Source organism: Symphalangus syndactylus, chromosome 24 (genome assembly GCF_028878055.3).
Source record: "Symphalangus syndactylus isolate Jambi chromosome 24, NHGRI_mSymSyn1-v2.1_pri, whole genome shotgun sequence".
Classification (NCBI taxonomy): domain Eukaryota; kingdom Metazoa; phylum Chordata; class Mammalia; order Primates; family Hylobatidae; genus Symphalangus; species Symphalangus syndactylus.
Window position 1 is genome coordinate 18291411 of NC_072446.2, and position 26578 is coordinate 18317988.

General features: G+C 41.7%; 1 protein-coding gene and 1 long non-coding RNA gene across 3 annotated transcripts; one reads left to right on the forward strand and one right to left on the reverse strand.

Annotated features, from left to right (window-relative positions):
- Positions 1 to 303: 303 nt before the first annotated feature.
- On the reverse strand, positions 304 to 11885 carry PFDN4 (prefoldin subunit 4). 2 transcript variants are annotated; one of them, XM_055265810.2, is made up of 4 exons: positions 11586 to 11885; positions 5240 to 5347; positions 4276 to 4416; positions 304 to 697 (listed from the first exon to the last, which is right to left on the reverse strand). In XM_055265810.2, exons 1-4 carry the CDS (start codon positions 11607 to 11609, stop codon positions 566 to 568), a joined length of 405 nt encoding a protein of 134 aa, XP_055121785.1. In that variant the 5' UTR covers positions 11610 to 11885; the 3' UTR covers positions 304 to 565. The 2 variants fall into 2 exon arrangements, with proteins under 2 accessions (XP_055121785.1, XP_055121786.1); XM_055265811.2 differs by having other exon boundaries at positions 11152 to 11589.
- A 2287-nt stretch (positions 11886 to 14172) lies between these two features.
- On the forward strand, positions 14173 to 26319 carry LOC129474682 (uncharacterized). Its single transcript, XR_008654613.2, has 3 exons — positions 14173 to 14219; positions 21377 to 22218; positions 25811 to 26319. It is a non-coding gene; the product is annotated as an uncharacterized lncRNA (long non-coding RNA).
- Positions 26320 to 26578: the final 259 nt, after the last annotated feature.

Consider the following 26578-nt stretch of genomic DNA (forward strand, 5'->3'; position numbering starts at 1 on the left):
ACATCACCCATTCTTTTACCCAAATCTCTGATATTGATAGATATGTAAAAAAATGTTAAATATGTATGTTTAAATATAATATGTAACATATATTTAAATAAAATATATACATATATTTTGAAGTCTATGACAAAGCTTTAGTTGTGAAATAAGCAAGGATGTGGGATTGTACATCTTTTTGTCGTGCTTTCCCCATCATTAGACAGCAATTAAAATCAGACAAAAACAACATGACACAACTGTTAAATTTTCTTATGTGAAAATTGCAACAACAAATATTCTAAATAATATAGAAACATAAAAGATTGCTTAACTGATTTTAATAACATGACATGAAGCCCCTAGACTTGATATAATCGTTATGCAAAATACATAGGTGAATACTGTCTTCTTTTAAAAATATAAAATAAATAAGCAGACATGTGAAAATAGGCAAGTTTCCATTAAATAAATGAAAATTTTCAAAAAAGAAAGTTTTGCTTTCCATGTCATTTGAAGAAGGAAAATTATCATTTTAAACAATATTCAAGTTTATTAAACAAATAAAAAAAGTATTATAAAATGTTTAACTTTCATCAGCTTCAAGGTTTATGTTGCTCCCAAATTTTGCATACAACTGAACTTTCAAATCTGCTAACACCCGCTGAATCGATTCCACTCTGGATTCTAAGGCATCAATTTCTTCTTGCAAATTTTTCTGAAAAAAAAAATTTTTAATTAATTCTATTCAATTGGATGATTTCTGAGCATCTGTGTCTGAAATAATATTTGGGAAGAATTTTAGGTCAAGAACTTTCTAAACTTGGACAGGCAGCTAAGTAACACTGATAATTAGATCTAAATGTCTGAATGTGGGCATTTTTAATTCATGGTCCATATTTGCTTATCACAGAATAAATCAAGCTTGTTTTCTCAGTTTCTGCTGATTAAAAAATAGTAAAAAATTAATTTCTAAATTATTTCCTAATAAAGAAGCAAATACAAAGACTTCTATAAACAGTTTATCCTGGGCCTGCTGGCTTCTAACCCAGCCTTTTCCAACAACAAAAATAACTATGAGACTACAGGAAATGATAGAAACTCACACCACCAACCACCAATAATTAAGAATAACAACTTATGATCCAAATCTGGCAGAAATTTTCACTAACTTTGAGGCCTCTGCAGCTAAACTTTGGAAAAGAGTGGTAAAAAGTGCCTCATTTGTAAGAAAGAGCAGCTTTACCCAGTGAAAAGTCAGATATTTTCTAAGTATTTGAGGTGACAGACATGTTAACTATCTTGATTTAATTATTCCATATTGTATTAATAAATTATAACATGTTTTACCCCATAAATTTATACAATTATAAATTGTCAATTTATAATTAAAAAAAAAAAGAAAATACAATTCCAAAGGACAATTCTTTCTACCTACCTATCTATAGATACTTAGCCTCTTCAATTCTAAAACCAGTTTTGTAATGTTAATGCTTCCCTCATTAATAGATTAAATAAATTTTAACATGTATTCTTTGTTAAAAAAAAAAAGCCGTAAGTTCCTTCCTGGCTAGGATCAAAACAATTTTTTTTCCTAAACATGACAAAAAAATATGAAATCATACAAACCAAATACCCACTAACATTAGAAACAAAAGAATATCCAACATTGACAGTGTTGCTGTTTTAGAAATCTAGCCAATGGTTCTCAAACGGTGGCCCCGAGACCAGTATCAGGGGCAAAATCACCTGGGAACTTGTTAGAAATACACACTCTGCGGCCCTACCTCAGCCCTCCTGAAAGAACTTCTTTGAGTTGGGCCCAGCAATCTGAATTTTTAACAAGCCCTGTGGTGATTGTGATTTTCATGCATGCTAAGTTTGAGAATCACTGTTACAAAACAAGAAATAGAAATAAGACATATGGCTACTAGAAAGGGATAAATTCTAAATTTCTATACCCAGAAAACCTGGTTAATAAGTAAAATAAGACACTAGAAAGTTATTTTAACATCTCAACTCCAATCATCTCTCTCTCTTCCAAAAATCTCTGAAGGCTCCTCTTTGCTCTGGGACGGGAGTGGGCAAACTAGAGCCCACAGGCCAAATCTAGCCTGAAGCTTGTTTTTGTCAACTTTTATTGGAACACAGCCATGCAGATTCACTCATCTTGCTTCCACAGTAATTATGGCAGAGGCTGTGCAGCCCACAAAACCTAATACATTTACTTCTGGCCCTTCACAGAAAGTTTGCTGACCCCTGCTAAGACAAAGTACAATTTCTTCAACTCAGCTGACTGGAGTTCTCCAGGATGTGGCCACAATTTCAGGTGCTCCCAAATCTCCAGCAAATACATCTTCTTGCAGGTCTATGTTTGCACCACCGTCATCCTATGGCCGTTTACACATGTTGCTTCTCACGACTAGAACACCCTCCGCCCCTTTCTGGCTAATAGCCGCTTATTCCTCAGCTGTTATCTCATCACTTTCCCTGGGAGCCCTTCCCTGACCCTTGATGTCCAGACTAATATAGATTCCTCTTCCTATGTTCTTAAAGCCACCTCTATCCTCGTATCACTTTCTACTCATTATCAGTTTTGTTTACTTTTCTTTCTTTCCATCTAGACTATATGCTCCATGCAGGCAGGGGCCAGGCAGGTTTTGTTGTCCCCAATTATCCCTAGTACATGGCAGAACCTGACACAGAGTGAGCACTCCATTCATTCGTTCTAGAATTCTAGAACGAATGAATAAGTAAAAAAATAAAGGTTCAGCCGGGTGCAGTGGCTTACACCTGTAATCCCAGCACTTTGGAAGGCCGAGGCGGGTGGATCACGAGGTCAGGAGTTTGACACCTGTCTGCCCAACATGGTGAAACCCTGTCTCTACCAAAAATACAAAAATTAGCTAGGCGTGGTGGCGGGCGCCTGTAATCCCAGCTACTCGGGAGGCTGAGGCAGGAGAATCATTTGAACCCGGGAGGCAGACGTTGCAGTGAGCCCAGATTGCGCCATTGCACTCCAGCCTTGCTGACGGGGCAAAACTCCATCTCAGAAAATAAATAAATAAATAAATAAATAAATAAATAAATAAAATAAAAGTTCAGTATCTATCTGTGTATGGGGCAGGGGATTCACAATAGCCACAAAAACCATAAACTATCTGGGAATACTTCCAATAAAAATATTTTTTAAATGGTTAAACAAATAAAAAGAACAAAAATCACAAAATTTGACCAAGAAGAAAAGATTTAAACATAAGGGAGACATATAACGTTTCTGCATGGAAAGACCCAAGAGTAAGTGATAGTTCTTCGAAGATTTACTAAATGTGGGTTTCATTCATACGAAGTTTTGCTTTTTATGGCATTTGAAGAGAGACTATCATTTTAAGCAATCAGGTTAATTAGCAAAAGCATTAGGAAAGGTTTAATTGCCATCAGCTTCTCATAGCCAAACAATGTGGCTGTCCCTCCCATATAGTCAGAAGGCATGTGAACTGAAAATTTCATACCATGTATCAAATGTCTCAGATATTATCAGAGAACTCATGTGCTGACTGACCCAGTAATTATACTTCTCTAATTATTTCCTCAAAACAATTTTCTAAATGTGAACAAAGATTTATGTAGAAGAATGCTCACAGTAACATTACTACAGCAAAATATTGGAAACAAATTATTGCTAACAATAAGACCCGTGACCCCAGTTGATAACCATCAACATGTTATTAAACAGTCATCAAAGACGATGTTTTGAAAAGGACCGTGTGCCAGGCTCAGAGCAGGCTTCCAATGAGTATCTGCTGGACAAACAAACATTCAACGAAACCAGCAAAAATGCTCCTCCTGGAACATTAATTGTCCAAACTAGGAAGCAAACTACATGGAGACAGGCAGAGAGAACATAAAAGAAATACAGGAAAATGTTCACTATGAATGGTTACATCTGCGTAGCAGAATTACAGGGAATTTTTCTTTTCTGCTTCAATATATGCTATACCTTCTAAATACTTTCAGTTTTGAGCAAGGTTCTGGAGTCAGAAGACCACTGTGCATGTGTCACTTTGAATAAATCCCATAACCTCTCTAAGCCTCTATTCTTTGTCCCTAAATTGGGTTAACAGGTCATTGTTAGGATTCAACAAAATCCTGCTGGCAAAGCATTCAGAGCATGCCTGGGACATAACAAGGCAGTAAATATTAGCTATTACTAGCATCCACTATTTCCCTACATCTATAATTACATGTTCTTTACAGTGATATAAATTCTAATTTCAGAATTAACCTTGAACATACCTTTGCTTCTTCTAACATTTCTTGTGTTTCTTCTTGAGAATGGCTAATGAAGACATCACCAATTTGATAAGGTATCATTAAGCAGTCATCATCTGCAAGCATGATGTCATCACAAGCATCTTCTAGGTTTTGGAGTTGTTTCTATAAATGCAAAATGGCAAAGAAAATGTACTCAAAGTTCTCTGATAGAAGCTAAAGGCCAATTGTAATTTGGGGACAGCAACTCTCTGAGGACCCTCTCACAAAGGTATTATTACCACATTAGAATAAGACCTTAATTTGTAACTTTTTAGAGGACATTTCACAAGCAAGCACTTAGAGCTACCTAACGCATTGTCCTCTGGACAGTAAGCACCCTGTGGTGGACAGCAGGCACATGGTCACTCAAAATTTCTTCTATTTCAACAATTTTCGACTTTGTGAATTCTGCCTTCCTACGAAAACAAAACCAAAAAACCAACCTACATTTCTCAGCCTTGCTTGCTGATAGGGTGTAAGCAAATCATGCTGGGAATGAATGTTCTGCCAGCATGCATAAGTGACAATAACTTCAATTCCACCAATCAAATGCATTTGAGCTGGATTTCAACTCAAGGGAGACAGCTGGACACAGGCCCCAGATTTACAGGGGTAGGTGGCACTGGCAGCAGCAGCTTGGTGTTCCTAAGTCTGCAAGGGTGGCTTCCTCATTGGGAAGACAGCTGACTCTGGGATCAGTGGAGGCAACAAGCCAAGTTCTCCGAGACTTGTTCCTGGAACCTGTCTAGATTCAAGCTCCTCAACAAATCTCTAAGTTATCGCATATCCCTTAAAAAAAAAATGACTTTCTGCTTAACTAGAGTGGATCACGTCATTCATCTGCAACAAACAGCCCAGAGAAGTATATATTCACTTGTTAACTGAGTTCAGTTTTAGTAGCTATGGTATTAAAAAGATTTGTTCTTCTAATAATGATTTTCAATACCTTTTTTACTTCTATCTCTTCCTTCAGCTCTGTGATTCTACTTGTATTCCGTGCAAATTTGTTTATCTTTTGCTGATCTTCGAAAGTAACGTTGACATCTTCTGCAGCCTGAAAAAAGTGTTTAAGTTTTTGTAAAATTTTAATGGAGAAGTTATCAGTTAGCTTTTTACATTTCTCAACAATAACTCAATAAGCTATTTGCACTCATATAGTCAAGAATCACAAGAAGTACAGAACATAACAAATGCCTTATTTTTTGCTCCACAAGCTTAAGGTTTGTTCATAAATCTATAACCTCTTCTGATACTCTATAAAATAATTCCTAAGCTATAAAAATATTGCAAATATAAAGAACAATTAATAAGCCCTTTTAAAAGGAAAGAAAAAAGCCAACTTTTGGCCCAGAGCAGAATTTCTCAAGTTGGAGCATTCTTTCATTAAGATGACCCAGGGCACAAAAAGTTACACAGTCAAATATATTGGTAAATGTCTCAGAGTAGTGTTTTTTTTTTTTTCTTAGAGCTAAAACTTGCATAAGCTTACTGGCTAAAGGGTCACTGTACATTTCAGTGGCTCTATTCCATTCATAGCAAAAATTATGTGTATAATGTAGGACCTGTTTAAATGTCTTAATAAGGTCTACTTTACTAAAAAATGATGAAAATTGAATGTTTAGTATTTAAAAATTAATATTTAATGTGATTAAATTTACAAATTTGCAAATAAAGAGTACCTGGATAACATAAAGTACCAATGAAATAATTTTAAAAAAGCTAACACTGATTGAATTTACTATGTGCCAAAACTTCCTAAGTATTATCTCTGCTAATCCTGCAATCCATCTTATTAACGAGGATCACCAGTACTATTTTACAGATTGAGAAACTGAGGCACACTTTATATAATGTGTCCAAAGCCACACAGCCAGTAGGTGGTGGAGCTTGATTTCAACCGAGGCAGACTGGCTTCAGAGGTCGGACAGGTCCATGAGTTCTCGGTAACTGAATGTGAACGTGCGTCTGTGTGAGTTTGCACGTGTGTGTGTGAGTGTGTACACAGGCTTAGGCACACCTGCAAGAGGCAGCAGGATGTCTGCTTTCATCAGATTCTCAAGGAGGTACTATATATTTTTTAAAAAATAAAGCTAAAACATAAAACCAGACTCTCCTTAGGGTTTCCCTTCCATTTATAAAATGAAAACCAGAGCACCTGATTCTAGTTTAAAGGAGGAAAGATATTTGTGTGTGTATAAAAATAGTTCATACTGAAGAACTACTTTTGGCTCTTTTGCAATAACAGTAATGAGCTCACAACATTCACACTCCATCCCTGACCTGGTCTCTCGTGACCATCGACTTAAGGTATGTGAACTTTTATTTCTCAGACGTTGAAAGGCAGTGTCAAGCAACAGAGCTCAGTGGTCGGAATATAACACAGCCCTCCCCTTTGTCAGGCTCTCATCCCAATAAACAATTTCACATGCATTATGCCCCACCTCAACAACCCAGAAGATAGCCTGAAAAAATCCTTTACATCACACTACGTCTAGCTTTGAGTGTTCAACTGTATGCATAATTCTGATGAATATGGAAGTTGGGGAACACTGAGCTACACTCAAGAAACCAAAGTCTGTATCTTGGCACACAAGTCATTTCGCCTAAGTGAGAACTGTCAATTCCCTACGCAAATAGACAGCAGAGAATTCTGAAGAGTTCCTGTTTGCCTGAAAACTATATGCCATTTTGTTTAAATACTGAACCCCTGAAAACCTTAACAGGTATTTATAGATGTATTTGTCATAGTGAGGCCTCAACAGAGCCATTCACATGAACGGATCCAGTGCAAGACTGCCTGGCACATGACTGAGGCTAATACATGGTTTCTGAATTTGAATCTAAATCATGCTTGATCAGACTCAAACACACCGTTTCCAAAATGTGGTAGAGAGAATCTGGCTATCTGCTTTCTGTCTTTCCAAAGCAGGAATTTCCTGTTGTAGCCCCACCAAACCACAGGCATCAGCACACACGTGGCCCCTGGTATCCAGATCCGTATAGTGGTTTTCCCACTGGGGTTAAGGGCTAAAGTTGATGTGTGAGTCAAATATACTGCATGGCCCCAGTGGAGTGCCATTTACAGCAGAAGGTAAGATGTCAGTGCCTTTGATGGCTAACAGAGGCTTCTGTTTCCGTCTCGCTGTCCTGGAACATTCCTACATTTCTTGAAGCTGCATTTTCGTAAGAAATGGGTAATTTTTTTTTTTTTTTTTTTTTGAGACAGTCTCACTCTGTCGCCCAGGCTGAAGTGCAGTAGCATGATCTTGGCTCACTGCAACCTCCGCTTCCTGGATTCAAGCCATTCTCCTGCCTCAGCCTCCCAAGTAGCTGAGATTACATGCACGTGCCACCATGTCCAGCTAATTTTTGTATTTTTAGTAGAGAAGGGGTTTCACCATGTTGGCCAGGCTGGTCTTGAACTCCTAACCTCAGGTGATCCACCAGCCTCAGCCTCCCAAAGTGCTGGGATTACAGGCATGAGCCACCACGCCCAGCCAGAAGTGGGTAATTCTTAACTTGGGGGTCGGGGGGGAGTCAAGGGACACCGACAGGTCGATATACCCGGAGACTGTATGCAAAATGGCATGTATAGTATGTGTATTCTTCTGGAAGGTCTTCACAGCTTTCACCAGATTCTCAAAGGGATCCACAACCCCAAAAGGTTAGGAACTGCTGCCTTCAGGGAAACCAGATGTAGCTATTCTCAAAGTCCCAAGAACTCTAGGAAGAACTCATATCCTATAGTATCTGAGGCAGCACAGAGTGGTGGGAAGAGTCAGGCTGCAATCCAATCCAAGCAAACAGGAATCTTGGGCAAATTACCCAATTATTTGGAACCACTTCAGGTTTCTCATCTGTAAAATGGAGAAGCTAGTTCCTACCTTATAGGGTTGATAAAACGAACATGTAGGAGAAAGCCTGATGATGGAGTCAGTCAAATGATAGCTAAGCATTTTACATCCTGAATATTGTTTATCAAAAATCATTACAAAGAACAGATCCAGATCTAGAAAGAAATTCTGCTAGGCCAAAGAGAAATATGCCTACTCGAGATCCAAAGTAAAAATTAAAATTCCCTGGGCTCTGTTCTTGAGAACTAATATCTTATGGGATTAGAGGAGGAAACTGAACCATACTCAGTCATGCCCCACGCCAAGTCTAGGTATTATACAGAGTCTGCACTGACAGCTGGGTCCCTAGAAATAAATTCCGGCCAAATTCAGTCTTTTATTTTTACTTCTAAAAACATAACTACCAAGGCTGTATGATGTAAACTTTTGCTTTGCATTTGTATTCAACTTTCTTTTTTTGTTTGTTTTTTGTTTTTGAGACGAGCCTCGCTCTATCGCCAAGCTGGAGAGCACTGGTGTGATCTTGGCTCACTGCGACATCCGCCTCCCGACCTCAAGCGATTCTCGTGCCTCAGCCTCCCGGGTAGCTGGGACTATAGGCGCACGCCACCATGCCCAGCTAAATTTTGTATTCAACTTTCATCCATGCAGTAGTTTATTTAACAATTACTGTTTCCTATATGCCACGCACTGTGACAAGAGAGCCACTATCCCACTTTCATGAACACAAATGGCAAGCATACATCCTGGTGGAGGAAGAGAGCAAAAAACAAGATGAACAAGATAATGTTCAATGGTGACAAACGTGATGAAGAAAATAAAACAGCTTAGGAGTAGGAAGTTTTGGGGGCCTGGGGAGTGAAGGAGGCTTCTTTAGATAAAGGTCAAAGGTAGCCTCTCTGAGGAAAGGACATTTGTATATAGGATAATGAACAGAAATCAAAGTGCAGATCTCCTTAGGGTCAAGAACTGGATCTTAGAAGGCAGAACTCTATAGAGGAGAGAGGGCTGAATCATCTCATCTAAACACTCTCCCCAGCAAAGTCATGACCAGCTGAGAGATACGATGTGTTACAAATGTAAAGTACTCCAGATTGTACATGATTTGCTTTTAATTAAACTCAAAGGGCTATCTCTCTCTGTTTCACTCTCACTCACTGGCATACACGTATGTTTTCTCCTAGTGAGGGCAAAGGGGAAAAGTATACATGTAAGCTAATCTATCGGGAATTATTCCTAACACTGGAAACATCTACAGGAGGACACGGCATCTATCATGTGACTCTTAAAGGCTCCAAAGTTAAAGAAGATCCTTTATATTTTGGCCACCACCTACCCCTCTATAAGTTCTTTTCCCATCAGGGCTCAAATTCTCTTCCCCTGATTATCTGCCATCGGGCCTTCCTTGTATTAAATGCACTCAGAGTCTCTGCAGATACTCCTCTCTAGAATGCTTCGCTCCCTATCCAATTCTCCCTTCCTTTCCTTACATAATCTCACAGATCTCAACTTAAATGGCACTTTCCCAGGAAAGTCTTCTCTGATCTCAAAACAGACCTCATTTTGGCCCTCATTTCATAAGCACTTTTCCTTCACAGTTCTCATCAGAGAAAACAGTTTTCTGTGTGACTATCTTGAGTAATGCCTGCTCTGCCCTGGAACATACGTTCTTTGGGGCTATGAGACTAAGGGGAGAAGAGCTTCCTCACTGGTCACCGCAATCGTCTCCACTTAAAACTGAGACTACGCCATATTACATGCCCCCAAAAATTTACTGAATCAATGAAAGGAAAAAAAAAAGTTGGTAATTAGAAATTTTGCAATCAAAATCCAGGTTCAAATCATTCTTCTGCCATTTCCTCTTCTACCATTTACTTCACCTCTCTGCGCTTCAGTTTCCATACCTATAAAACGGAGTGAACCACAACTAGTATCTTCCAAGGAATTAAAGGCCATACCTAACACCACAGGGCCCAATTTAACAAACTAGAGGTGAAGTGAATCTCACAAAGTTTCATACTTTTTTGAATCGCCATGGCCCTAGACCCTACTCTGGGACACAGTAAGAATTTTTGGATGGCAGAATAGTAGGGCGAGCGACACATCCTGAGTTGGCTGGGGCTTTCCCATTTTTGGCAGTCCCTCAATTTCATATAAAAGGGGGCAACGGGTCACCCTACACCAGGCACAGATGGCATAGACTATGTGGTACTGGATAGGGGCAAAGCAAAGGAAGTTCTAATGTGGTCTTAAAAGTGGAATGAACGTAAGTCCCTCCAGCCAAGAGATTCTCATCGAAGACCCCTATAGCAGTTTAAAACACAGACTCCGGAATCAGAATGCCTGTGTTTAAATGCTAGCTTTGCCTCCGTGCCTGTTTTCTCATTTGTTAAATAAGGATAAAAACAGTATCTCCCTCAAAGAACAGATAAACAATACACGCAAAAAAACTTACAGCTGTACCTAGCACCCTGTAAAGCTCCCCAAATTATCAGCCGTAATTTCCTTCCCCCTCTCCAATTTTCTTTTTCTTCTAGCTGACTATCTTTACACATCTGGGAAGGCTCACGGGATTATAAACCCCACATGGAAGTTTAGCCTGCTTAGTGGTTACATAGGTGTGCTTTGAGAAAAACAAAACCAAACCTAAGTTTGAACTCCAGCTCTGCTTCTTACTAGCTGAGTCACTTTAGGGCCACTAACTGCTCTGTGTCTGAGTTTCTCTACCTGCAAAGTGGGGAGGAACCCACTGCACTTGCTGAGTTGCGGGGAGGATAACAGATAAACGGCCGGCTGCTGGGCCCGGCACAACGTGCATTCTCAATAAATACTGGTTTTAGCCTGGAGGACTCAGGGGCATCGAGCGTGGACATGGGCAGCTCCGGGTTGGACACAGGGGGCTCTGGGGCCTGATAATCTGGGGATGCAGGAACCTGCTGTCCCCCTTATGAGCTGCGTAACCTGACGCAGGTGACTCCCCATCTCTGGGCCTCAGTTTCCTTACCCGTAACCACGGTCCCATCAGCAGCTGCCCGTAACCAGTGAGGCTAATGCGATCGTGCCGGTGCAACGCCCCAGTCAAGGCCAACCACACTCAACGGGACCTTCGGCTTCCCACACCTTAGGGGCGAGGCCAGGGCTGCAGGTTCCCCAGACTCGCCGGGGGCACCCTCGGCATCGCGGGAGGCGGCCCTGCGCCGTCCGAGGCTCCCGGACCCAGCCCCGGCGCCCTGCCTCGGCTGGCCAGGTGCCTAGGAAAACGCTCAGAGCGCCAGGCGCGGGCAGGCCTTGCCGCCGGGCCGCTCTCAGGGCCTCGGCCTCGGCCTCGGGTCCCACGCCGCGCTTCGGAGCTGCGCACCCCCAGCATCCCGCACCCGGGCCCCAGCGGCCGAGATCCGGCGCCGCCCGAGCATCCAGAGCCCCGAGCGCCCCACTCACCGCCTTCTTCATGGTGGCCGCCATCTTGGGACTGGACTACGGCACGCGGCGGGGAGGGCCGCAATGGCGTGCTTCGCCCCCGAGCGTTCTCTCGCTCCCGGTCGGCCCAGAACTCCCCGCAAAAATACAACACTGTCTCCACGTTCCGTCCTCTCGGACTTTTGGCCAGTGATTCCAAACAGCTGGGACGTATGGAGGAAATGTGACCTGGAAGGACTTGGTACATGCCAATTAAAGGGACAGGCAACCCCCTGGACCCACGTAAACACGGGGGCGTAGAGAACGGCTCCGGCCGCGGGCAGCAGGGGGCGCGCCCAAAGCTCAGCGCGGCGGGGCTCAGCTGGGGCAGGATCAAAGGGCTCCGGGAATTTTTCTCCATCGTCCCACAGACTTGCATTGAGAAAGCTGACCTACCTGTAAAACAGCTAGGAACGAATGGCCTTGGCAAATAGGGTGTGAGATTTATGTGCCATGATAATTCAGGTGGTGTAAAGGAGAAGGCACTCCTATCTTTTAATGTAATTTTTTTTTAAATTTAGATTCAGGGGGTATGTGTGCAGGTTTATTACATGGATATACTGCATGATGCTAAGGTTGGGGTTTCTAATGATCCCGTTGCCCAAGTAGTGAACATAGTACCCCATAGGTAATTTTTCAACCCCTTTTCCCTGCCTCCTTCCCCGTTTTGGAATCCCTAGCATTTATTGGTTGGTTTTCTGTTTCTGTGTTAATTCACTTAGGATAATGATGTCCAGCTGCATCCATGTTGCTACAAAGGACATGATTTTGTTCTTTTTTATGGCTGCGTAGTATTCCATGGTGTATATGGACCACATTTTCTTTATCCTATCCACCACTGATGGGCATCTGGGTTGATTCCATGCCTTTGCTGTTGTGAATAGGCAATCCTATTAATTAATTTACAGCAATATTACTGAACAATTACTGTATATTCTGACACTTGTGTCTCCCAATTAGTAATTTTTTTTTTTTTTGCCTTAGGACCTCTTTATACTCCTGGAAATTATTGAGGACTCCAAAGAACTTTTGTTTATGTGGGTTATTTATCGATATTTGCTGTATTAGAAATTAAAGCAGAATTTTAAAAATGTATTTATTAATTCATTTAAAATAATATAAAACTCCATTCCATGGTAATAAAAATCACACTTTAAAAATAACTATATTTTCTAAGACAAAAACAAACTGAGGAGATTGTCATCGTTTTACATTTTCACTGATCTCTTTAATAATTTCAGACTTAATGGAAGGTTAGATTCTCATGTCTACTTCTGCATTCAGTCTCTCCAAATACACTGTTTAGTTGCCTAGTTGTAGGTATGAAAAACCCCAGCCTCATACAAATCATGTAGTTGGGAAAGGGAGGCCCTCATGGATCCCTGAAAAGGTCTCAGGGACCCCCGAGGTTCATGGGCCACAGCTTGACAACTGCCCCTGACAAGCCGCCTCCTTTCTCAAAGTTCCAGTTTCCTCTTTGGTTAAATGAGGAGAATGAGACCTTATAGCACCCTGTGCTCTCCCCACTGAACCACCTAGCCCGCCATGGGCATCGCCTGTTCTCCTGCCTATTCTGGGCTCTCCAGGCCCTTAGTATTGGGACTTTCCAGTGTGTAGCTCATATGTGCTCAAAAAAGTATTTGTTGAATAAAGATGTCTTTCCAGGGTTAAATCTTAGCACAGGGTCTAGCACATAGGAGATGCTCCATCAGTGATATCTGTTTATTCCAGAGCTCAATGTAAAAGCACTGCAAGAAACAAATGGTAGAGAGGGAGACAGAAATAAAGGGCAAAATTGTCACAAATGGTACCAAGTATACGAAGGAGATAAATGAGGTGCTGAGGCAGAACACAGAGGGGAGGGGTAGGGGCCAGCTCTGGAGCTGGCCTCTAAGCTAAGAGAAAATGGGAGGCCTCAGCATGGGGAGAGGAGATGAAAGCGGACCCCAGGGATGGAGGGCTGAGAGGGAAAGAGCCTGGTGAGACATGGTAGAAAGGACAGAGCAGCATGGAGCGAGGCTGGGGTGCAAGGCAGAGGCCAAATCTGGGCATGTTTTAGACCTTGGTAAGACCAAACCGGGGGAGGGAGAGAGAAAGAGAGAAAGAATTCTGACTTTTTCAAACCTTTATTGAGAAATAGCTGAGTTGAAAGGTGAGGAACAACGGAGCATGAATTTTGAGGAAATGTAATTGTATGGTGGGGACCGAAAGTAGCATAGGGGGTTTCAGAGAGAGAAGCACTTCAATCCTCAGGTTCATAGATCGTAGGACCAGAAGGGACCTAAACTTTCATGTACACTAACCTTTGCCTTTTGGTGAAATATAATAATAATGAGAGTCGATATGGTTTGGCTGTGTTCCCACCCACATCTCCTCTTGGATTGTAGCTCCTATAATTTCTATGTGTTGTGGGAGGGACCTGGTGGGAGATAATTGAACCATGGGGGTGGTTTCCTCTGTACTGTTCTCATGGTAGTGAATAAGTCTCATAAGATCTGATGGTTTTATAAGGGGTTTCCCCTTTCTCTTGTCTCATTCTCTCCTGTCGGCCACCACGTAAGATGTGCCTTTTTGCCTTCCACCATGATTGTGAGGCCTCCCCAGCCACGTGGAACTGTGAGTCCATTAAACCTCTTTTTCTTTATAAATTACCCAGTCTTGGGTATGTCTTTAACAGCAGTGTGAAAACGGACTAATGCAATAGTAACAGTAACATATAAAACTGACAGGGTACATATTATGTGGCTTGCACCTTGCTAAATGTTGTAATCCTCACCATACCACACAATATTGTTATTGATCATTTTACAGGAGAGGAAATAGAGTTTCAGGAGGACAAAGCTACTTGGCCAAGGCTACAGCAGCCAGGAAGTACCGGAGCCTGGGTTTGAACTCTTGGCGAACCTGGCTCCAGAGACCACTCTCCTAAGCACCAGGCTTTACACATCACTACAAGTCATGTATAAAGTCAGATGTGTCCCAGAGTGGGCAGCTCATAGTGGACATTGCAGCTCCTGTCACCTGACTTGCATGAGGAAAGTGTTTAAGACTCATTAAAGGGCGTACTGGAGGCAGACTGCCTGCGTTCAAATCATAGCTCCACCACTTTCTAATTTTGATGTTAGACAAGTTACTTTCATGGCAAAAATTATAATGTGTCTCTAATGGGGTTGTTGCAAAGAGTAGAAGAGATAATACATGCAAATAAAGTGCATTGTAAGCTCTCAGGAAATGTTAGCTATGATTACTTCCTCAGTTCAGCCCAGTTGCCTCTGAAATTCCTCTGCCCAAGTTATGATCTTTCAAATCTCCACTTAAAGAACTCCCCTGGCTCAGTATTACTGCTAACTACCCCCATGGCCATTATTAGTGCTGCCTTTTGAGACTGTAGCATCCATTTCAGACGTGTAGAAATTGGAAAGCATCCTGGGGGAAAAGAATGACAATGGTTAGAAGCCATCCCAGCCGGAATTTTTAAAGCAGAGCCCAAGGCAAAGGCTTAGATACTTCATTAAGGAGTACAATCCCAGGGCAGCCAGAGCAAGGAAAAAGTGGAATGAAGCAGGTCAGGGAAGGCAGCAGAGCCCATACCAGGAGGCCTCACCAAGCTGACCTTTGCTTGGTATCAAGCACGACTGGTTGCTCCCTCTCTGGGGACTGTCTTGTAAGAGGCTGTGTTAACCAGAACACAGGAGAGTTCAGCTGGGGAGAACTCTTATTTGCCAGTTCCTGCCTCCCATTCAAAGGCTGGCCCCACGGGGACCTCACTCCCAGACACTTCCAGGTTGCTCATTGAGGCTCCCATAATTTTTCCCACCTCAGCCTTCCACAGAGAAGCCCCCAGGTGGAGGAACAAGGTGTGAGGCTGTAGGCACGAGCCAACTGGAGGGAGAGGCTGGGTTCTGCACACCGCGGCCGGTGTGGAGCTGGTCACCGTGGGGGCTGCTGGGGTGGAGCAGGTGGCCAATGGCAGGTGAGGACAAAGACAGGTTAAACCAAGAGGCTTTAACATGACACATCCTTAGGTGCTGTCTAACACTGAGGCCCAGAAAATCAGCCAAGAAGTTCAGGTTGTAACATACTGAAGAGTCATTGAATTAAATTCTTTTAGGACTTTAAAATTACATTGGACAAACCACAGAATGAGAGAAAATATTTGCAAACTAAATATTTAGGTTAGTATTTAATTAAGAAATAAGGCAAGGAAAAAGGGATTAACAGCCAGAGTATATGAGGAGCTCAAACAACTCAATAGGAAAAAAAACTAATAGTCCAGTTTAAAAATGGGCAAAAGATCTGAATAGACATTCTTCTAAAGCAGACATACAGATGGCAAATGGAGACATGAAAAGGTTCAACATCACTGAACATCAGAGAAATGCAAATCCAAACTACAATGAGATATCAGCTCATCCCAGCTAAAAATTGCTTTTATCCAAAAGACAGACAATAACAAATGCCAGAGAGGATGTGGAGAAAAGGGAACCCTCATACGCTGTTGGTGGGAATGTAAATTAGTACAACCACTGTGAAGAACAGTAGAGAGCTTCCTCAAAAAACTAAAAATAGAGCCACCACATACTCCAGCAATTGCACTGCTAGGTATATAACCCCCAATAAGGAAATCAGTATATCAGAGATATCTGCATTCCCATGTTTATTGCAGCGCTAATCACAATAGCCAAGATTCAGAAACAACCTAAGTGTCCATCGACAGATGAATGGATAAAGAGTTGGTGGGAGTGTAAATTAGTTCAACCATTATGGAAGACAGTGTAGTGATTCCTCAAGGATCTAGAACCAGAAATACCATTTGACCCAGCAATCCCATTACTGGGTATATACCCAAAGGATTATAAATCATTCTACTATAAAGACACATGCACAGATATGTTTATTGCAGCACTATTTACAATAGCAAAGACTTGGAACCAACCCAAATGCCCATCAATGATAGAGTGGATAAAGAAAATGTTTCACATACACACCATGAAATACTATGTAGCCATAAAAAAGAATGAGATCATGTCCTTTGCAGGGACATGGATTAAACTGGAAGCCATAATTCTCAGCAAAGTAACACAGGAACAGAAAACAAAATGCCGCGTGTTCTCACTCATAAGTGGAAGTTGAACAATGAGAACACATGGACACAGAGAGGGGAACATCACACACCAGGGCCTGTCAGGGGTAGGGGCCAAGGGGAGGGAGAGCATTAGAACAAATACCTAATGCATGCAGGTCTTAAAACCTAGATGACAGGTTGATAGATGCAGCAAACCACCATGGCACATATACCTATGTAACAAACCTGCACATTCTGCACATGTATCCCAGAACTTAAAGTAAAATAAAAATACAAAAGAAAATGTGGCACCTATACACAACGGAGTACTATTCAGCTATAAAAAAAAAGAATGAGGGCCTGTCATTTGCTATAACATGGATAAAACTGGAAGACATTATGTTAGGTGAAATAAGCCAGGCACAAAAAGACAGACGTTGCATGTTCTCACTGACTTGTGGGAGCTAAAAACCTTAAAACAACTGAATTCATGGAAATGGAGAGTAGGGTGGTTACCAGAGGCTGAAAAGCATACTAGGGGAGGGGAAGTGGGAATGGGTAATGGGTATAAGAATGAGTCACCTAGAATGAATGAGATCTAGTATTTGATAGCACAACAGGGTGACTCCAGTCAACAATAATTTATTGTACATTTTAAAATAACTAAAAGAGTGTAACCGAGTTGTTTGTAACACAAAGGATAAACGCCTGAGGTGATGGATGCACGATTTACCCTGATGTGATTTTTTTTTTTTTTTTTTTTTTTTTTTTGAGACGGAGTTTTGCTCTTGTTGCTCAAGCTGGAAGGCAATGACGTGATCTGGGCTCACCGCAACCTCCGCCTCCCGGGTTCAAGCAATTCTCCTGCCTCAGCCTCCCGAGTAGCTGAGATTACAGGCATGTGACACTACACTCAGCTAATTTTGTATTTTTAGTAGAGGAGGGGTTTCACCATGTTGGTCAGGCTGGTCTCAAACTCCTAACCTCAGGTGATCCATCCGCCTTGGCCTCCCAAAGTGCTGGGATTACGGGTGTGAGCCACGGTACCCGGCCCCTGATGTGATTATTACACATTGTATGCCGGTATCAAAATATCTCATGTACCCCATAAATATTTATGCCTACTATGTACCCACGACATTAAAAATAAATACATAAATGTAAATAATAATAATAAAATAAAATCAGATTGGTCCAAATGTTAATACATGTGCCGCCAAGAAACCCTGAGAAGCCTGCCTCATGCAGGGCCCACTTATTCGTCACCATGCCTCCTTAATGTCCAAGTGCCTGGTTAACTAGTCACTGAGCTGAGAAATTGCACCAGGAGACATGGGCTCCAGAGACAGAAGGGCTGGGGGGCACTGTCTCCTCTAACAGGCGATATGGAGGTAGGGGCTGGATCCCTTTGGCTGGGCTCAAAGAAGCCATGGCTCCAATCGGATGCTCTATGAGTCTTTGGCTGCTCCGTCATTATCACGAGATGGTGGACGCTTCTCCAAGCACTAGTTCCCCATACAGGCCATGCAAAAGCAGAGAGAAAAGGCTCTGGGCAGAGAGTCACCGGGCACAAGGCAGTGTCATTGAATCTGGACAGAGGACAGTGGCGGCTCCCGGCAGTCTTGGTGCTGACTCAGCTCCCTCTGAAGCCCCTGGCTTCCGCTTGCTTTAGAGGTTTTCCTTCTCATTCTATTTCTCACCGTTCTTGTCCCTCTCCTCTCCCCAGACCTTGCTATCCTTTAAGCTAATCTCTCTCCTAGCAGAAAAACTCGTTCTGCAAATCCGCATGGTACAGGGACTTTCAAGTCTTCTGCTGAGCATCTTCTCATTTCTTGATATGGAGCATTTCCGACCTTTGTTTCTGGTCCTTTCTCCAGCTGGGGACTGAACCTGGCTCTCCGGGAAGAAGCATGGGGTACAAGTGGAAGCATTTGGACCCTGCGGGTCAGGGAGGAGAATCAACAATGACCATTTGGAAAGACTTTCGCTATGCCAGGTTGAAAACCGGCCACCCACTGACTGGATCTAAACTGTTTTCTTTGACCCATATGGTATTTTTCTTTAGTGAAACCAATATTTGAGATTTTTAGTTTTGCTTGAGCTGGTACAATCAGCGTCCTGGTGACATTGCACCTGTGTTTCTGCATGATGGGCAGCTGCTGGTGCTGCTTCAGCCTGGCACATTCAGCCAGCAGGCTTTCTCCTGGGCCTGGCAGACCCCCCACTCACAGAGCACACACAGGTACATGTAGGGCACCTGCCCATCCGTGTGCTCACCTGTCAGGCCCTCCAGGTATATGAACTTGTAACTCCCAGCCTTCTGTTTTAACATACCTACATGAGAGCATTTATGTGTGTGTTTGTTTGAAATTTGTACCATGCTAAGTGCTATTGCAAGCAGAAAAATAAAGCAAACAAGGTGCTTGGCATCATGAAGCTTATGGTTGGCAAACATATGACAAAAGTCATACCACCAGAAGCTGCAACCCTGGGGTGAGTCCAGGGGAGAAAGAGCTTGAATCTGGCTGGAGTGGTCCCTGAGGACTGTGGAATCGGTGGGATGTTGATTGGACCAAGAAGGGCAGGTGCTCAGCATTGAGGGTATAACACTGAAAAAACAGACAAAACTCTTTGTCCTCATGTAGCTTACATTCTATTGATAGGGAAAATATCATAACCAAAACATACAAGTAAATTATACAGTATGTTAGAAAGTGTTATTAGTATAAATGCTATTAATCGCTCCAACAAGAACTCATAAAATTATAATAAAAGACTGTGTGACTACCATCACGAACACTCCATGAGAAAGATATAAGGACAGAAACGGTCAGTATGTTGACTGGAAAATGAAGAGAAAAAAAAACAAAAACTATTTGAATTGGTATGTAAGCTACAAAATTGTCCAGACATGTCCCAGTTTAATTTAGATTTTGTCACAAAGTGAGAATGAGGTTATCACATCATTTCCTGACAGTACCCACCTGGGTGCCCTCCAAAACCTGCAACACCTGCTCCAGGCTCCTGGTTCTAAGATTTAAAAAGGAAACCTTGATCAGATTCCTCTTCCACGCTGGCCATGAGGAGCGAGGGGCAAGAAGGAGCAAATCCCCAGGATCATGCAGCAATTTGGTTTGGCGCCTGCAGAGGGCACCCGAGGAACATGACAGTGTTCCCCAGACTTGAATCATTCAAATCCACCTTCCGAATATTTTGCACTTCTTTTGAATCTTACTGTGCTGGGTAATGTTAAGTATTGTCAGTTTGTATTTAGCTAAACAATTTTGCAAATGGTTTTCCCATAACCTTGTTTGAAACGTTTCGTTGTTTTCCCATTGCACTTAAATTTCCCACCAGGGCCTAGCCTCCCTACCTGACCTTGTTTTGGACCATCTTTCCCCTCACTCACTGTGCTTCACCCTCTTGGGCCTACCTTCTGTGAATGCTACACGCTCCCTCCTGTCTCAGGGCCTTTGCACTTGCTTTTCCTGCTGCCTATGATGCCTTTCTCCTATTGTTCAGCCAGCTACATTCTACCCTCTGCCTATCCTTAAGACTCAGCCTCTGTGTTACTCCATCAAGGAAGCTGCTATGATTTGAATGTGTCCTCCAGAGTTCATAGTCGAAATTTAATGGCCAATGTGGTTTTACTATGAGGTGGGGACCTTTAAGTCTGAGGACAGAGCCCTCAAGAATGGGACTGGGTCCCTTACAGAAAGGCTTGAGGGAATGAGTTTGTGTTGGTCCATTCTCCCACTGCTATAAAGAACTGCCCAAGACTGGGTAATTTAGAAAGGAAAGAGGTTTAATTGACTCACCGTTCCACATGTCTGAGGAGGCCTCAGGAAACTTACAATCATGGCGGGAGGTGAAGGGAAAGCAAGGCACCTTCTTCACAGGGCGGCAAGATCAAGAATGAATGCAGGAAGAACTGCCAAACACATAAAACCATCAGACCTCGTGAGAACTCACTCACTATCACGAGAACAGAGTAGGCGAAACTGCCCCCTTGATTCAATTACCTCCACCTGGTCTTTCCCTTGACACATGGAGATTATGGGGATTATAATTCAAGATGAGCTTTTGGGTGAGGACACAGCCAAACCATATCAGGGTTCATTCTCTTCTGCTCTTCTACCATGTAAGGACATAGCATTCTGCCCTGCAGAGGACACAGCAACAAGGTGGCATCTTGGAGAGACTGGACCTCTCACCAGCCATCAAACCTACAGGTGCCTTGATCTTGGATTTCCCAGCCTCCAGAACTGTCAGGAATAAATCTCTATTGTTTATAAATTACCTAGACTCAGGACTTTAGTTGTAGCAGCATAGACTGACTAAGACACAAGCTTTCCTTAAACACACCCATCTCCCAGACAAGAGCAGCATCCGCTGCCCACTAAAGCAGCTTTCTATGCCCCCCGGTATATTCCCTTTTGAATTCCGTGTCCCTGTTAAACTGAGAGCACCAAAGGAAACAGATCATGCCTGTTTTCTTCATCTCTGTTGTTGCAGCACCAACAGGAAAGTAGGTGCTTAACAAATGTTAACTAATGAATAAATCAATGCATGAATAAAAAAGTGATAATGTATTTAGAGATTAATATAGTACTATATAATACAGCGTAAGCTGTTGAGGAATTCACTCCATTACAATGTACAAGAGTCCATAACTTATTGCATTCTTTTTGTGTTGTTTTTTGGCTAGGCCTAGTACTCAAACAAATTGTGATCATGTGGACTCATTGTTCAAGCAACACTCCTTTCTTCAGCAGATGGCACTGTGACCCCAAAATCTGGCATGTTATTTTTCTCTCTGCAACTCCTGAAGAATTGGCTACACGCTGCAAAGCAAGATGACACAAACCCAGGAAACCATTGTCTTTGGGCCAAAATAGAATCATCTTTTGCTAGTTTGAATTCTTAACCAAATTTTTACCTGGCTAAAAGTATAGCATTTTTAAAAGCCCTTCAATGTATACAATGTTTTCAGACGTTTATAAAACAGACCATTAGTTAACTAACCCTATAAAGGAGGTAGTATTATTATTACACACAGATGGTATAACTGAGGCAAAAGCAGGGGACATAATTTGCTCGAGGACACAGAGCTAGAAACAGTGGAGCTAGAGTTGAAACTAGCACCTCTTGCATTCCATGCTCTTAACCTTATATTACATTGCAGCGGAAATGGAAAGAAAGGGAAGGGTGGGACAGAGATTGCAACGAAGGAATGAAAATAACTTGGGAACTCCTAAGTTATGAGTTATTCCCAAGGTACAGAGAATAAAGAATAACCCAAGAATTTTACTTCTTGTGAAAAGAACAAATTACAGAAGCTATTTTTGACAATAGTGGGGTTTTTTTTAGCTTATCCTTAAAGTAAACAAAAGTTTAGAGTTAACCATAACATAGGTATACTATTATTTTTTAAGTTGTTCCTGCATCCAATGGTGACATAAACACATTGGCACCAATGACAGAGTGAGATTGCATTTCCAGGTAAAGATGCTACCTCGAGGCAAATTGAATGCTCAAATCTTTCTACAGGTAAAATCTTGTTCTAATAAAAGGCACTTCCACATTTGTGTTTACATAATGAGCCTCTTCCCATATTCGGTCAGGTGCTACCTGAGCATACTGAAGGAGAGCTGAGGTCCTGGCTACAGTGAATTCTATTTGACCGAATAAATGCTGAATCGCCAATGTAATCACTGATTCTTGTAGCAGTGTAGGACATAGATCCTAGGAGAAGATTTCAGTGTTTTATGAGCTGCCACTTGCTAAGCTCCGGAAGAGCTGTCTGTGAAGACATGAGGAGGAGGGGCAGTCCCTAAATTGTCACTGGCATTAAAAAGAGGCTGTATTTCTCTTAAGCGTTTAATATATGCTTTGGGTTCTTAACTTTTGCAAATTCATTCAGTTCAAACTATAGGTATAATTTTCATTTTTTACATGAGGAAAGGAGGCTCAGGACAATTGGATAATGTCTCTAAGTTTCTATACTTTATATAACTGTTATCTGATAAAATAAGGATATAAATCGTACTTATTCTCATCTACACCGTATTTTCCCATTCTCACAAAAATTAAATATTATACTTCTCAAAAAGAATCCTGCCTCACTTCCTTTAGAACTAACTTTGTTCAAACAAATTTTAGTACCACCCAAGTAATTATGCTATCTAGTTATGTTTGTGAAACAAGTCTACATGTATTTTTTGCATAATTTGACAAGATATATAGGACAACATAGCAATGAACACTTTTCTCCTTTTTAAGATCCCACTCCCCACGGTGGGGGGAGTGGGGCGGGGAATTGTATTAAAAGCACTTGAATAATGCATACATAGGAAATTAATCTATATAATGCATTATTTTAATAGGTTTATATCCAACTGTAACTCATCATTACAGACTTTATTTTATAATAGTCTCTTTGCTGATGGGGAATGGGAGGCAAAATTGTATTTATCAGACTCCACATTTGATTGCCTGCCCAAGAAGAATTAGTTCTCCTGAATATGTTGTGCTTGCTTCCCAACACCCATTTCGTGCTGTTCTGGCAATAGCCTTGATTTCAATGTGAGGACCCTCCCCTTCCTCCCAATCAGTCCATGTGATCTGGGTGGACTCTCATGCCACCTTAGTGGTGGAGCCTAAGAACAGCCTTCAGCCGTTCAGCAACTCATAGTCACATGACTGTTCAGGAATAAGCACAGAACCAAACTGAGGCCAATCAGAGCCTCAACTTCTTATTCCAATGGGAGCCAGAAGCCCTCTCTTCCTATTTGCTGTGAAGCTGTAGAAATGGAAGTTCTAGCATAGAGGCCGGTATCTTGCCATATCAGGAGTGAACTCATTTAAAAACAGAACCAACACAGAAGTGAAACTGAGGAACAGGGAGAGAGAAAATAGGGCCTGATAAAAAGCGTTCCCCTAGTCACACTGAGAGCTAAGCTAGCTCTCCCCTTGAACTTTTCAGTGACTTGAGTCATTGAATTCACTTGCTTAGGAAAGTTTGGTTTAGTTATCTGTCACTTAAAATCAAAAGAGTGCTCACTGATACATCATGGCTACATTAACGTCTGGACAGAGCCTGAGACAAGTGCTTGCTGCAGGGAGTTCATTGTGGGAAGGGATCCTGGGGAAGCCGGAGGAAAAGTGAAAAATGCGAAGATAGGAAGCTGTTCCAAGGGCTGCCACTGGGCTGATGACCCTGTGGGCCGCTGGAGCTTGCTCCTCCTACAAACCCTCTGGGGTCCAGCACCTGTCCCTCAGAATTGTCCTCACTACAGAGACAGCATTTATCCACCCAGTGCCATTCAGCCAAGGGTTGCCCCGGTAGGTGTTACCTCTCCTGCACTTCCAGGTTTGGTCTTGAGCTAGATGGCTGCAGGTGCTGCCTGTGGCCAGTAGAAAAGCCCCAGGACATGAGGTACTACTGAGGTCAGGTTCATCTGGCCACAGCTGTTTGTCAGCTCAATGCCAGAGCAACAAAATAGGTCAGGAGGACATAAGACAAGGCATCAAAGATGTCCAATGCTATTAAAATTCATTATCAGCACTGCACATTTGTTCCCTAAGGTTAGACTTTATACATTTTTATAAAACTAGACAAGAACAGGGTTGAATCTGATGAAGCCCAACCAGGACTTAAATATTGATGTCTTTCACACACGATACTTAGGACCAAATAAGTCCCCTTAAGGGAATTTTCTGTATTAAATTCTTGGCAAATTGTTCTGCTGCAGAACTGGGTCAGATCAGCTGCATGTGGGGAGGACAGTTTTCCCTTGAAGTCAATGGATGGCCCCTGCTGTCACTCATTGCTGGAAAAAATCAGCCTGAAAACAACAAATGAGAGCAAGAGAGATGAACCTTAGATTCCGGTAAAGGAACACTCTCACCTTGATCCAGAGTAGGGTAGGAACATAATCCTGGCCTTGGCCTCTGACTCATTCATGCAACACATAGTTATTGAGTGTCATCAGGAGCAACCACAGATTGTGAGGCCCAGTACAGAACGAAAACCCAAGGCCGCTTGTTCAAACACTATTAAGAATTTCAGGATGGCAACAGTAGAGCATTGAGTCATGTGCGGGGATCTTCTAAGTGCACGACCCTGTGTGACCATACGGGCTGCATGCCTGCAAAGTCCATCCTGTCATCAAGGTGTCACTTATTGTGCTAGGTTCTGGGCATACACTGGCAAACAAAACAGATATAGCACCCGTACTCAAAAAGCTTAGAGTCTAGCCTGGGATGTATACGGTTCCCTCCATCAGTCTCCTTTCCCAGATATCTTTCACAGCATGAGCACTCGCTATAGTGAGTTTGATTCACTATATGTATAGATATATATTTATATATGTATTCTATACATAAATAATATATAAATTAAATATATATTTATTATACATACATATGTACATAGATAATATTTATATATATTTGTTCCATTTGTTTATATATAAATACAGATATTTATTATATATTTGTTCCATCCTTATTCTCTCTGGGGGCACTCACCCATGCTATGCCCTCTGCCCTCTATAATTATATCTATAAACTAATGTTTACATATTTATATTATATAAATATATGTAGATAAAATAATATATATAATTATATATGATATAAATATATGTAGATAAAATAATATACATAATTACCTATTATATACACATAAAATTTTTCATGCAACTTTTTCCCTAAGCCTCTGGAGTGCAGCTGAAGAATCAGTGACTATATTGGCTATTCTAATGCAGGGGTTATTGGCTATTCTAACGCAGGGCTATTCTAATGTTATCTGGCGATTTTGAAGAATGTCAGAAGTGTGTCCAGGAAGCAGGTGGATTTCTGAGGAGCAGCTTCCTATGGGATTGTCTAGTATAAATTTAACTATCAGCATTAACTGGAATGTCCAAGAGAGACACCAAAAAAGTTAGATTTACTCACCTGTTTGAGAAAGAAAAATGTGTAAGCAATTTGAGCATTAAGAAATCGAAAGCAAGAATGTTGTTCAAATGATACTGGCTGAACATCACTCTGTTTGGGTCTATTTTTTATAAACCAAACAACCATTTGTTGAGGTTAACTTACTTCAATGTTGAATGTTAATGCACTCTTCCCTCCACAGGTTTTTACCTGTCATATCTACAGTTTTCTAGGATGCCACACCATGTACTCCAGAATAAGTCTTTCTGCTTCATTGGCTCCAGGTTTTGTCACGGTGTCCTTCACCACCTCTGCCACTTTGCCAAAAACTTCCTATAAGACCTCAGAGACAAGGCTTGGCTAATGGGAGAATTAAAGGGAAGTTCAACCAGAGAGTAACTTACAGATACTGAGCAAGCTTAGGCTTGACCTCAAGCCATGGAAGAGGCATGTTTCCTGATTGTCTCATGATTTTCCACCTTAGCAATAGGAAACTCCACCTCTAGTCCCGGAAGCTGTTCCAGGGTCTTTGTGCCAAACTGACTTCCAAAATCCATTGAGTCTTCACTTATTATCTGGAGATTGGTCTATTCCTAAAATGATTAACCGTGGGAATGTGTAGGGTTTACGGTTTGGATCTGAGACCATAGGTCAATCACACTTTAATTCATATCAATCATTTTCTCAAAGTATAGTTGTCCAATTTTAATAAATGTCATATGGAAACTTGTATTTTAGGTAATTTTAAATCTCTCCTTTCAAGGAATTCAATGTCTTGGAATCCAATGCTTCCGTTGGGTGTCTTTGCCTGCAAGAAATTGAAACTAATTTGAACTACTTTAAACAATGAATGGTGATTTGCTAAGCAATGTATGGGGTGTCTTTTGGAACCTTTAGCAACCAGGATTCTATTTTTAGGAAATCAAGTAGATTCCTTCATGTTAAGGCAATTGTACTTTTAAAACATTTC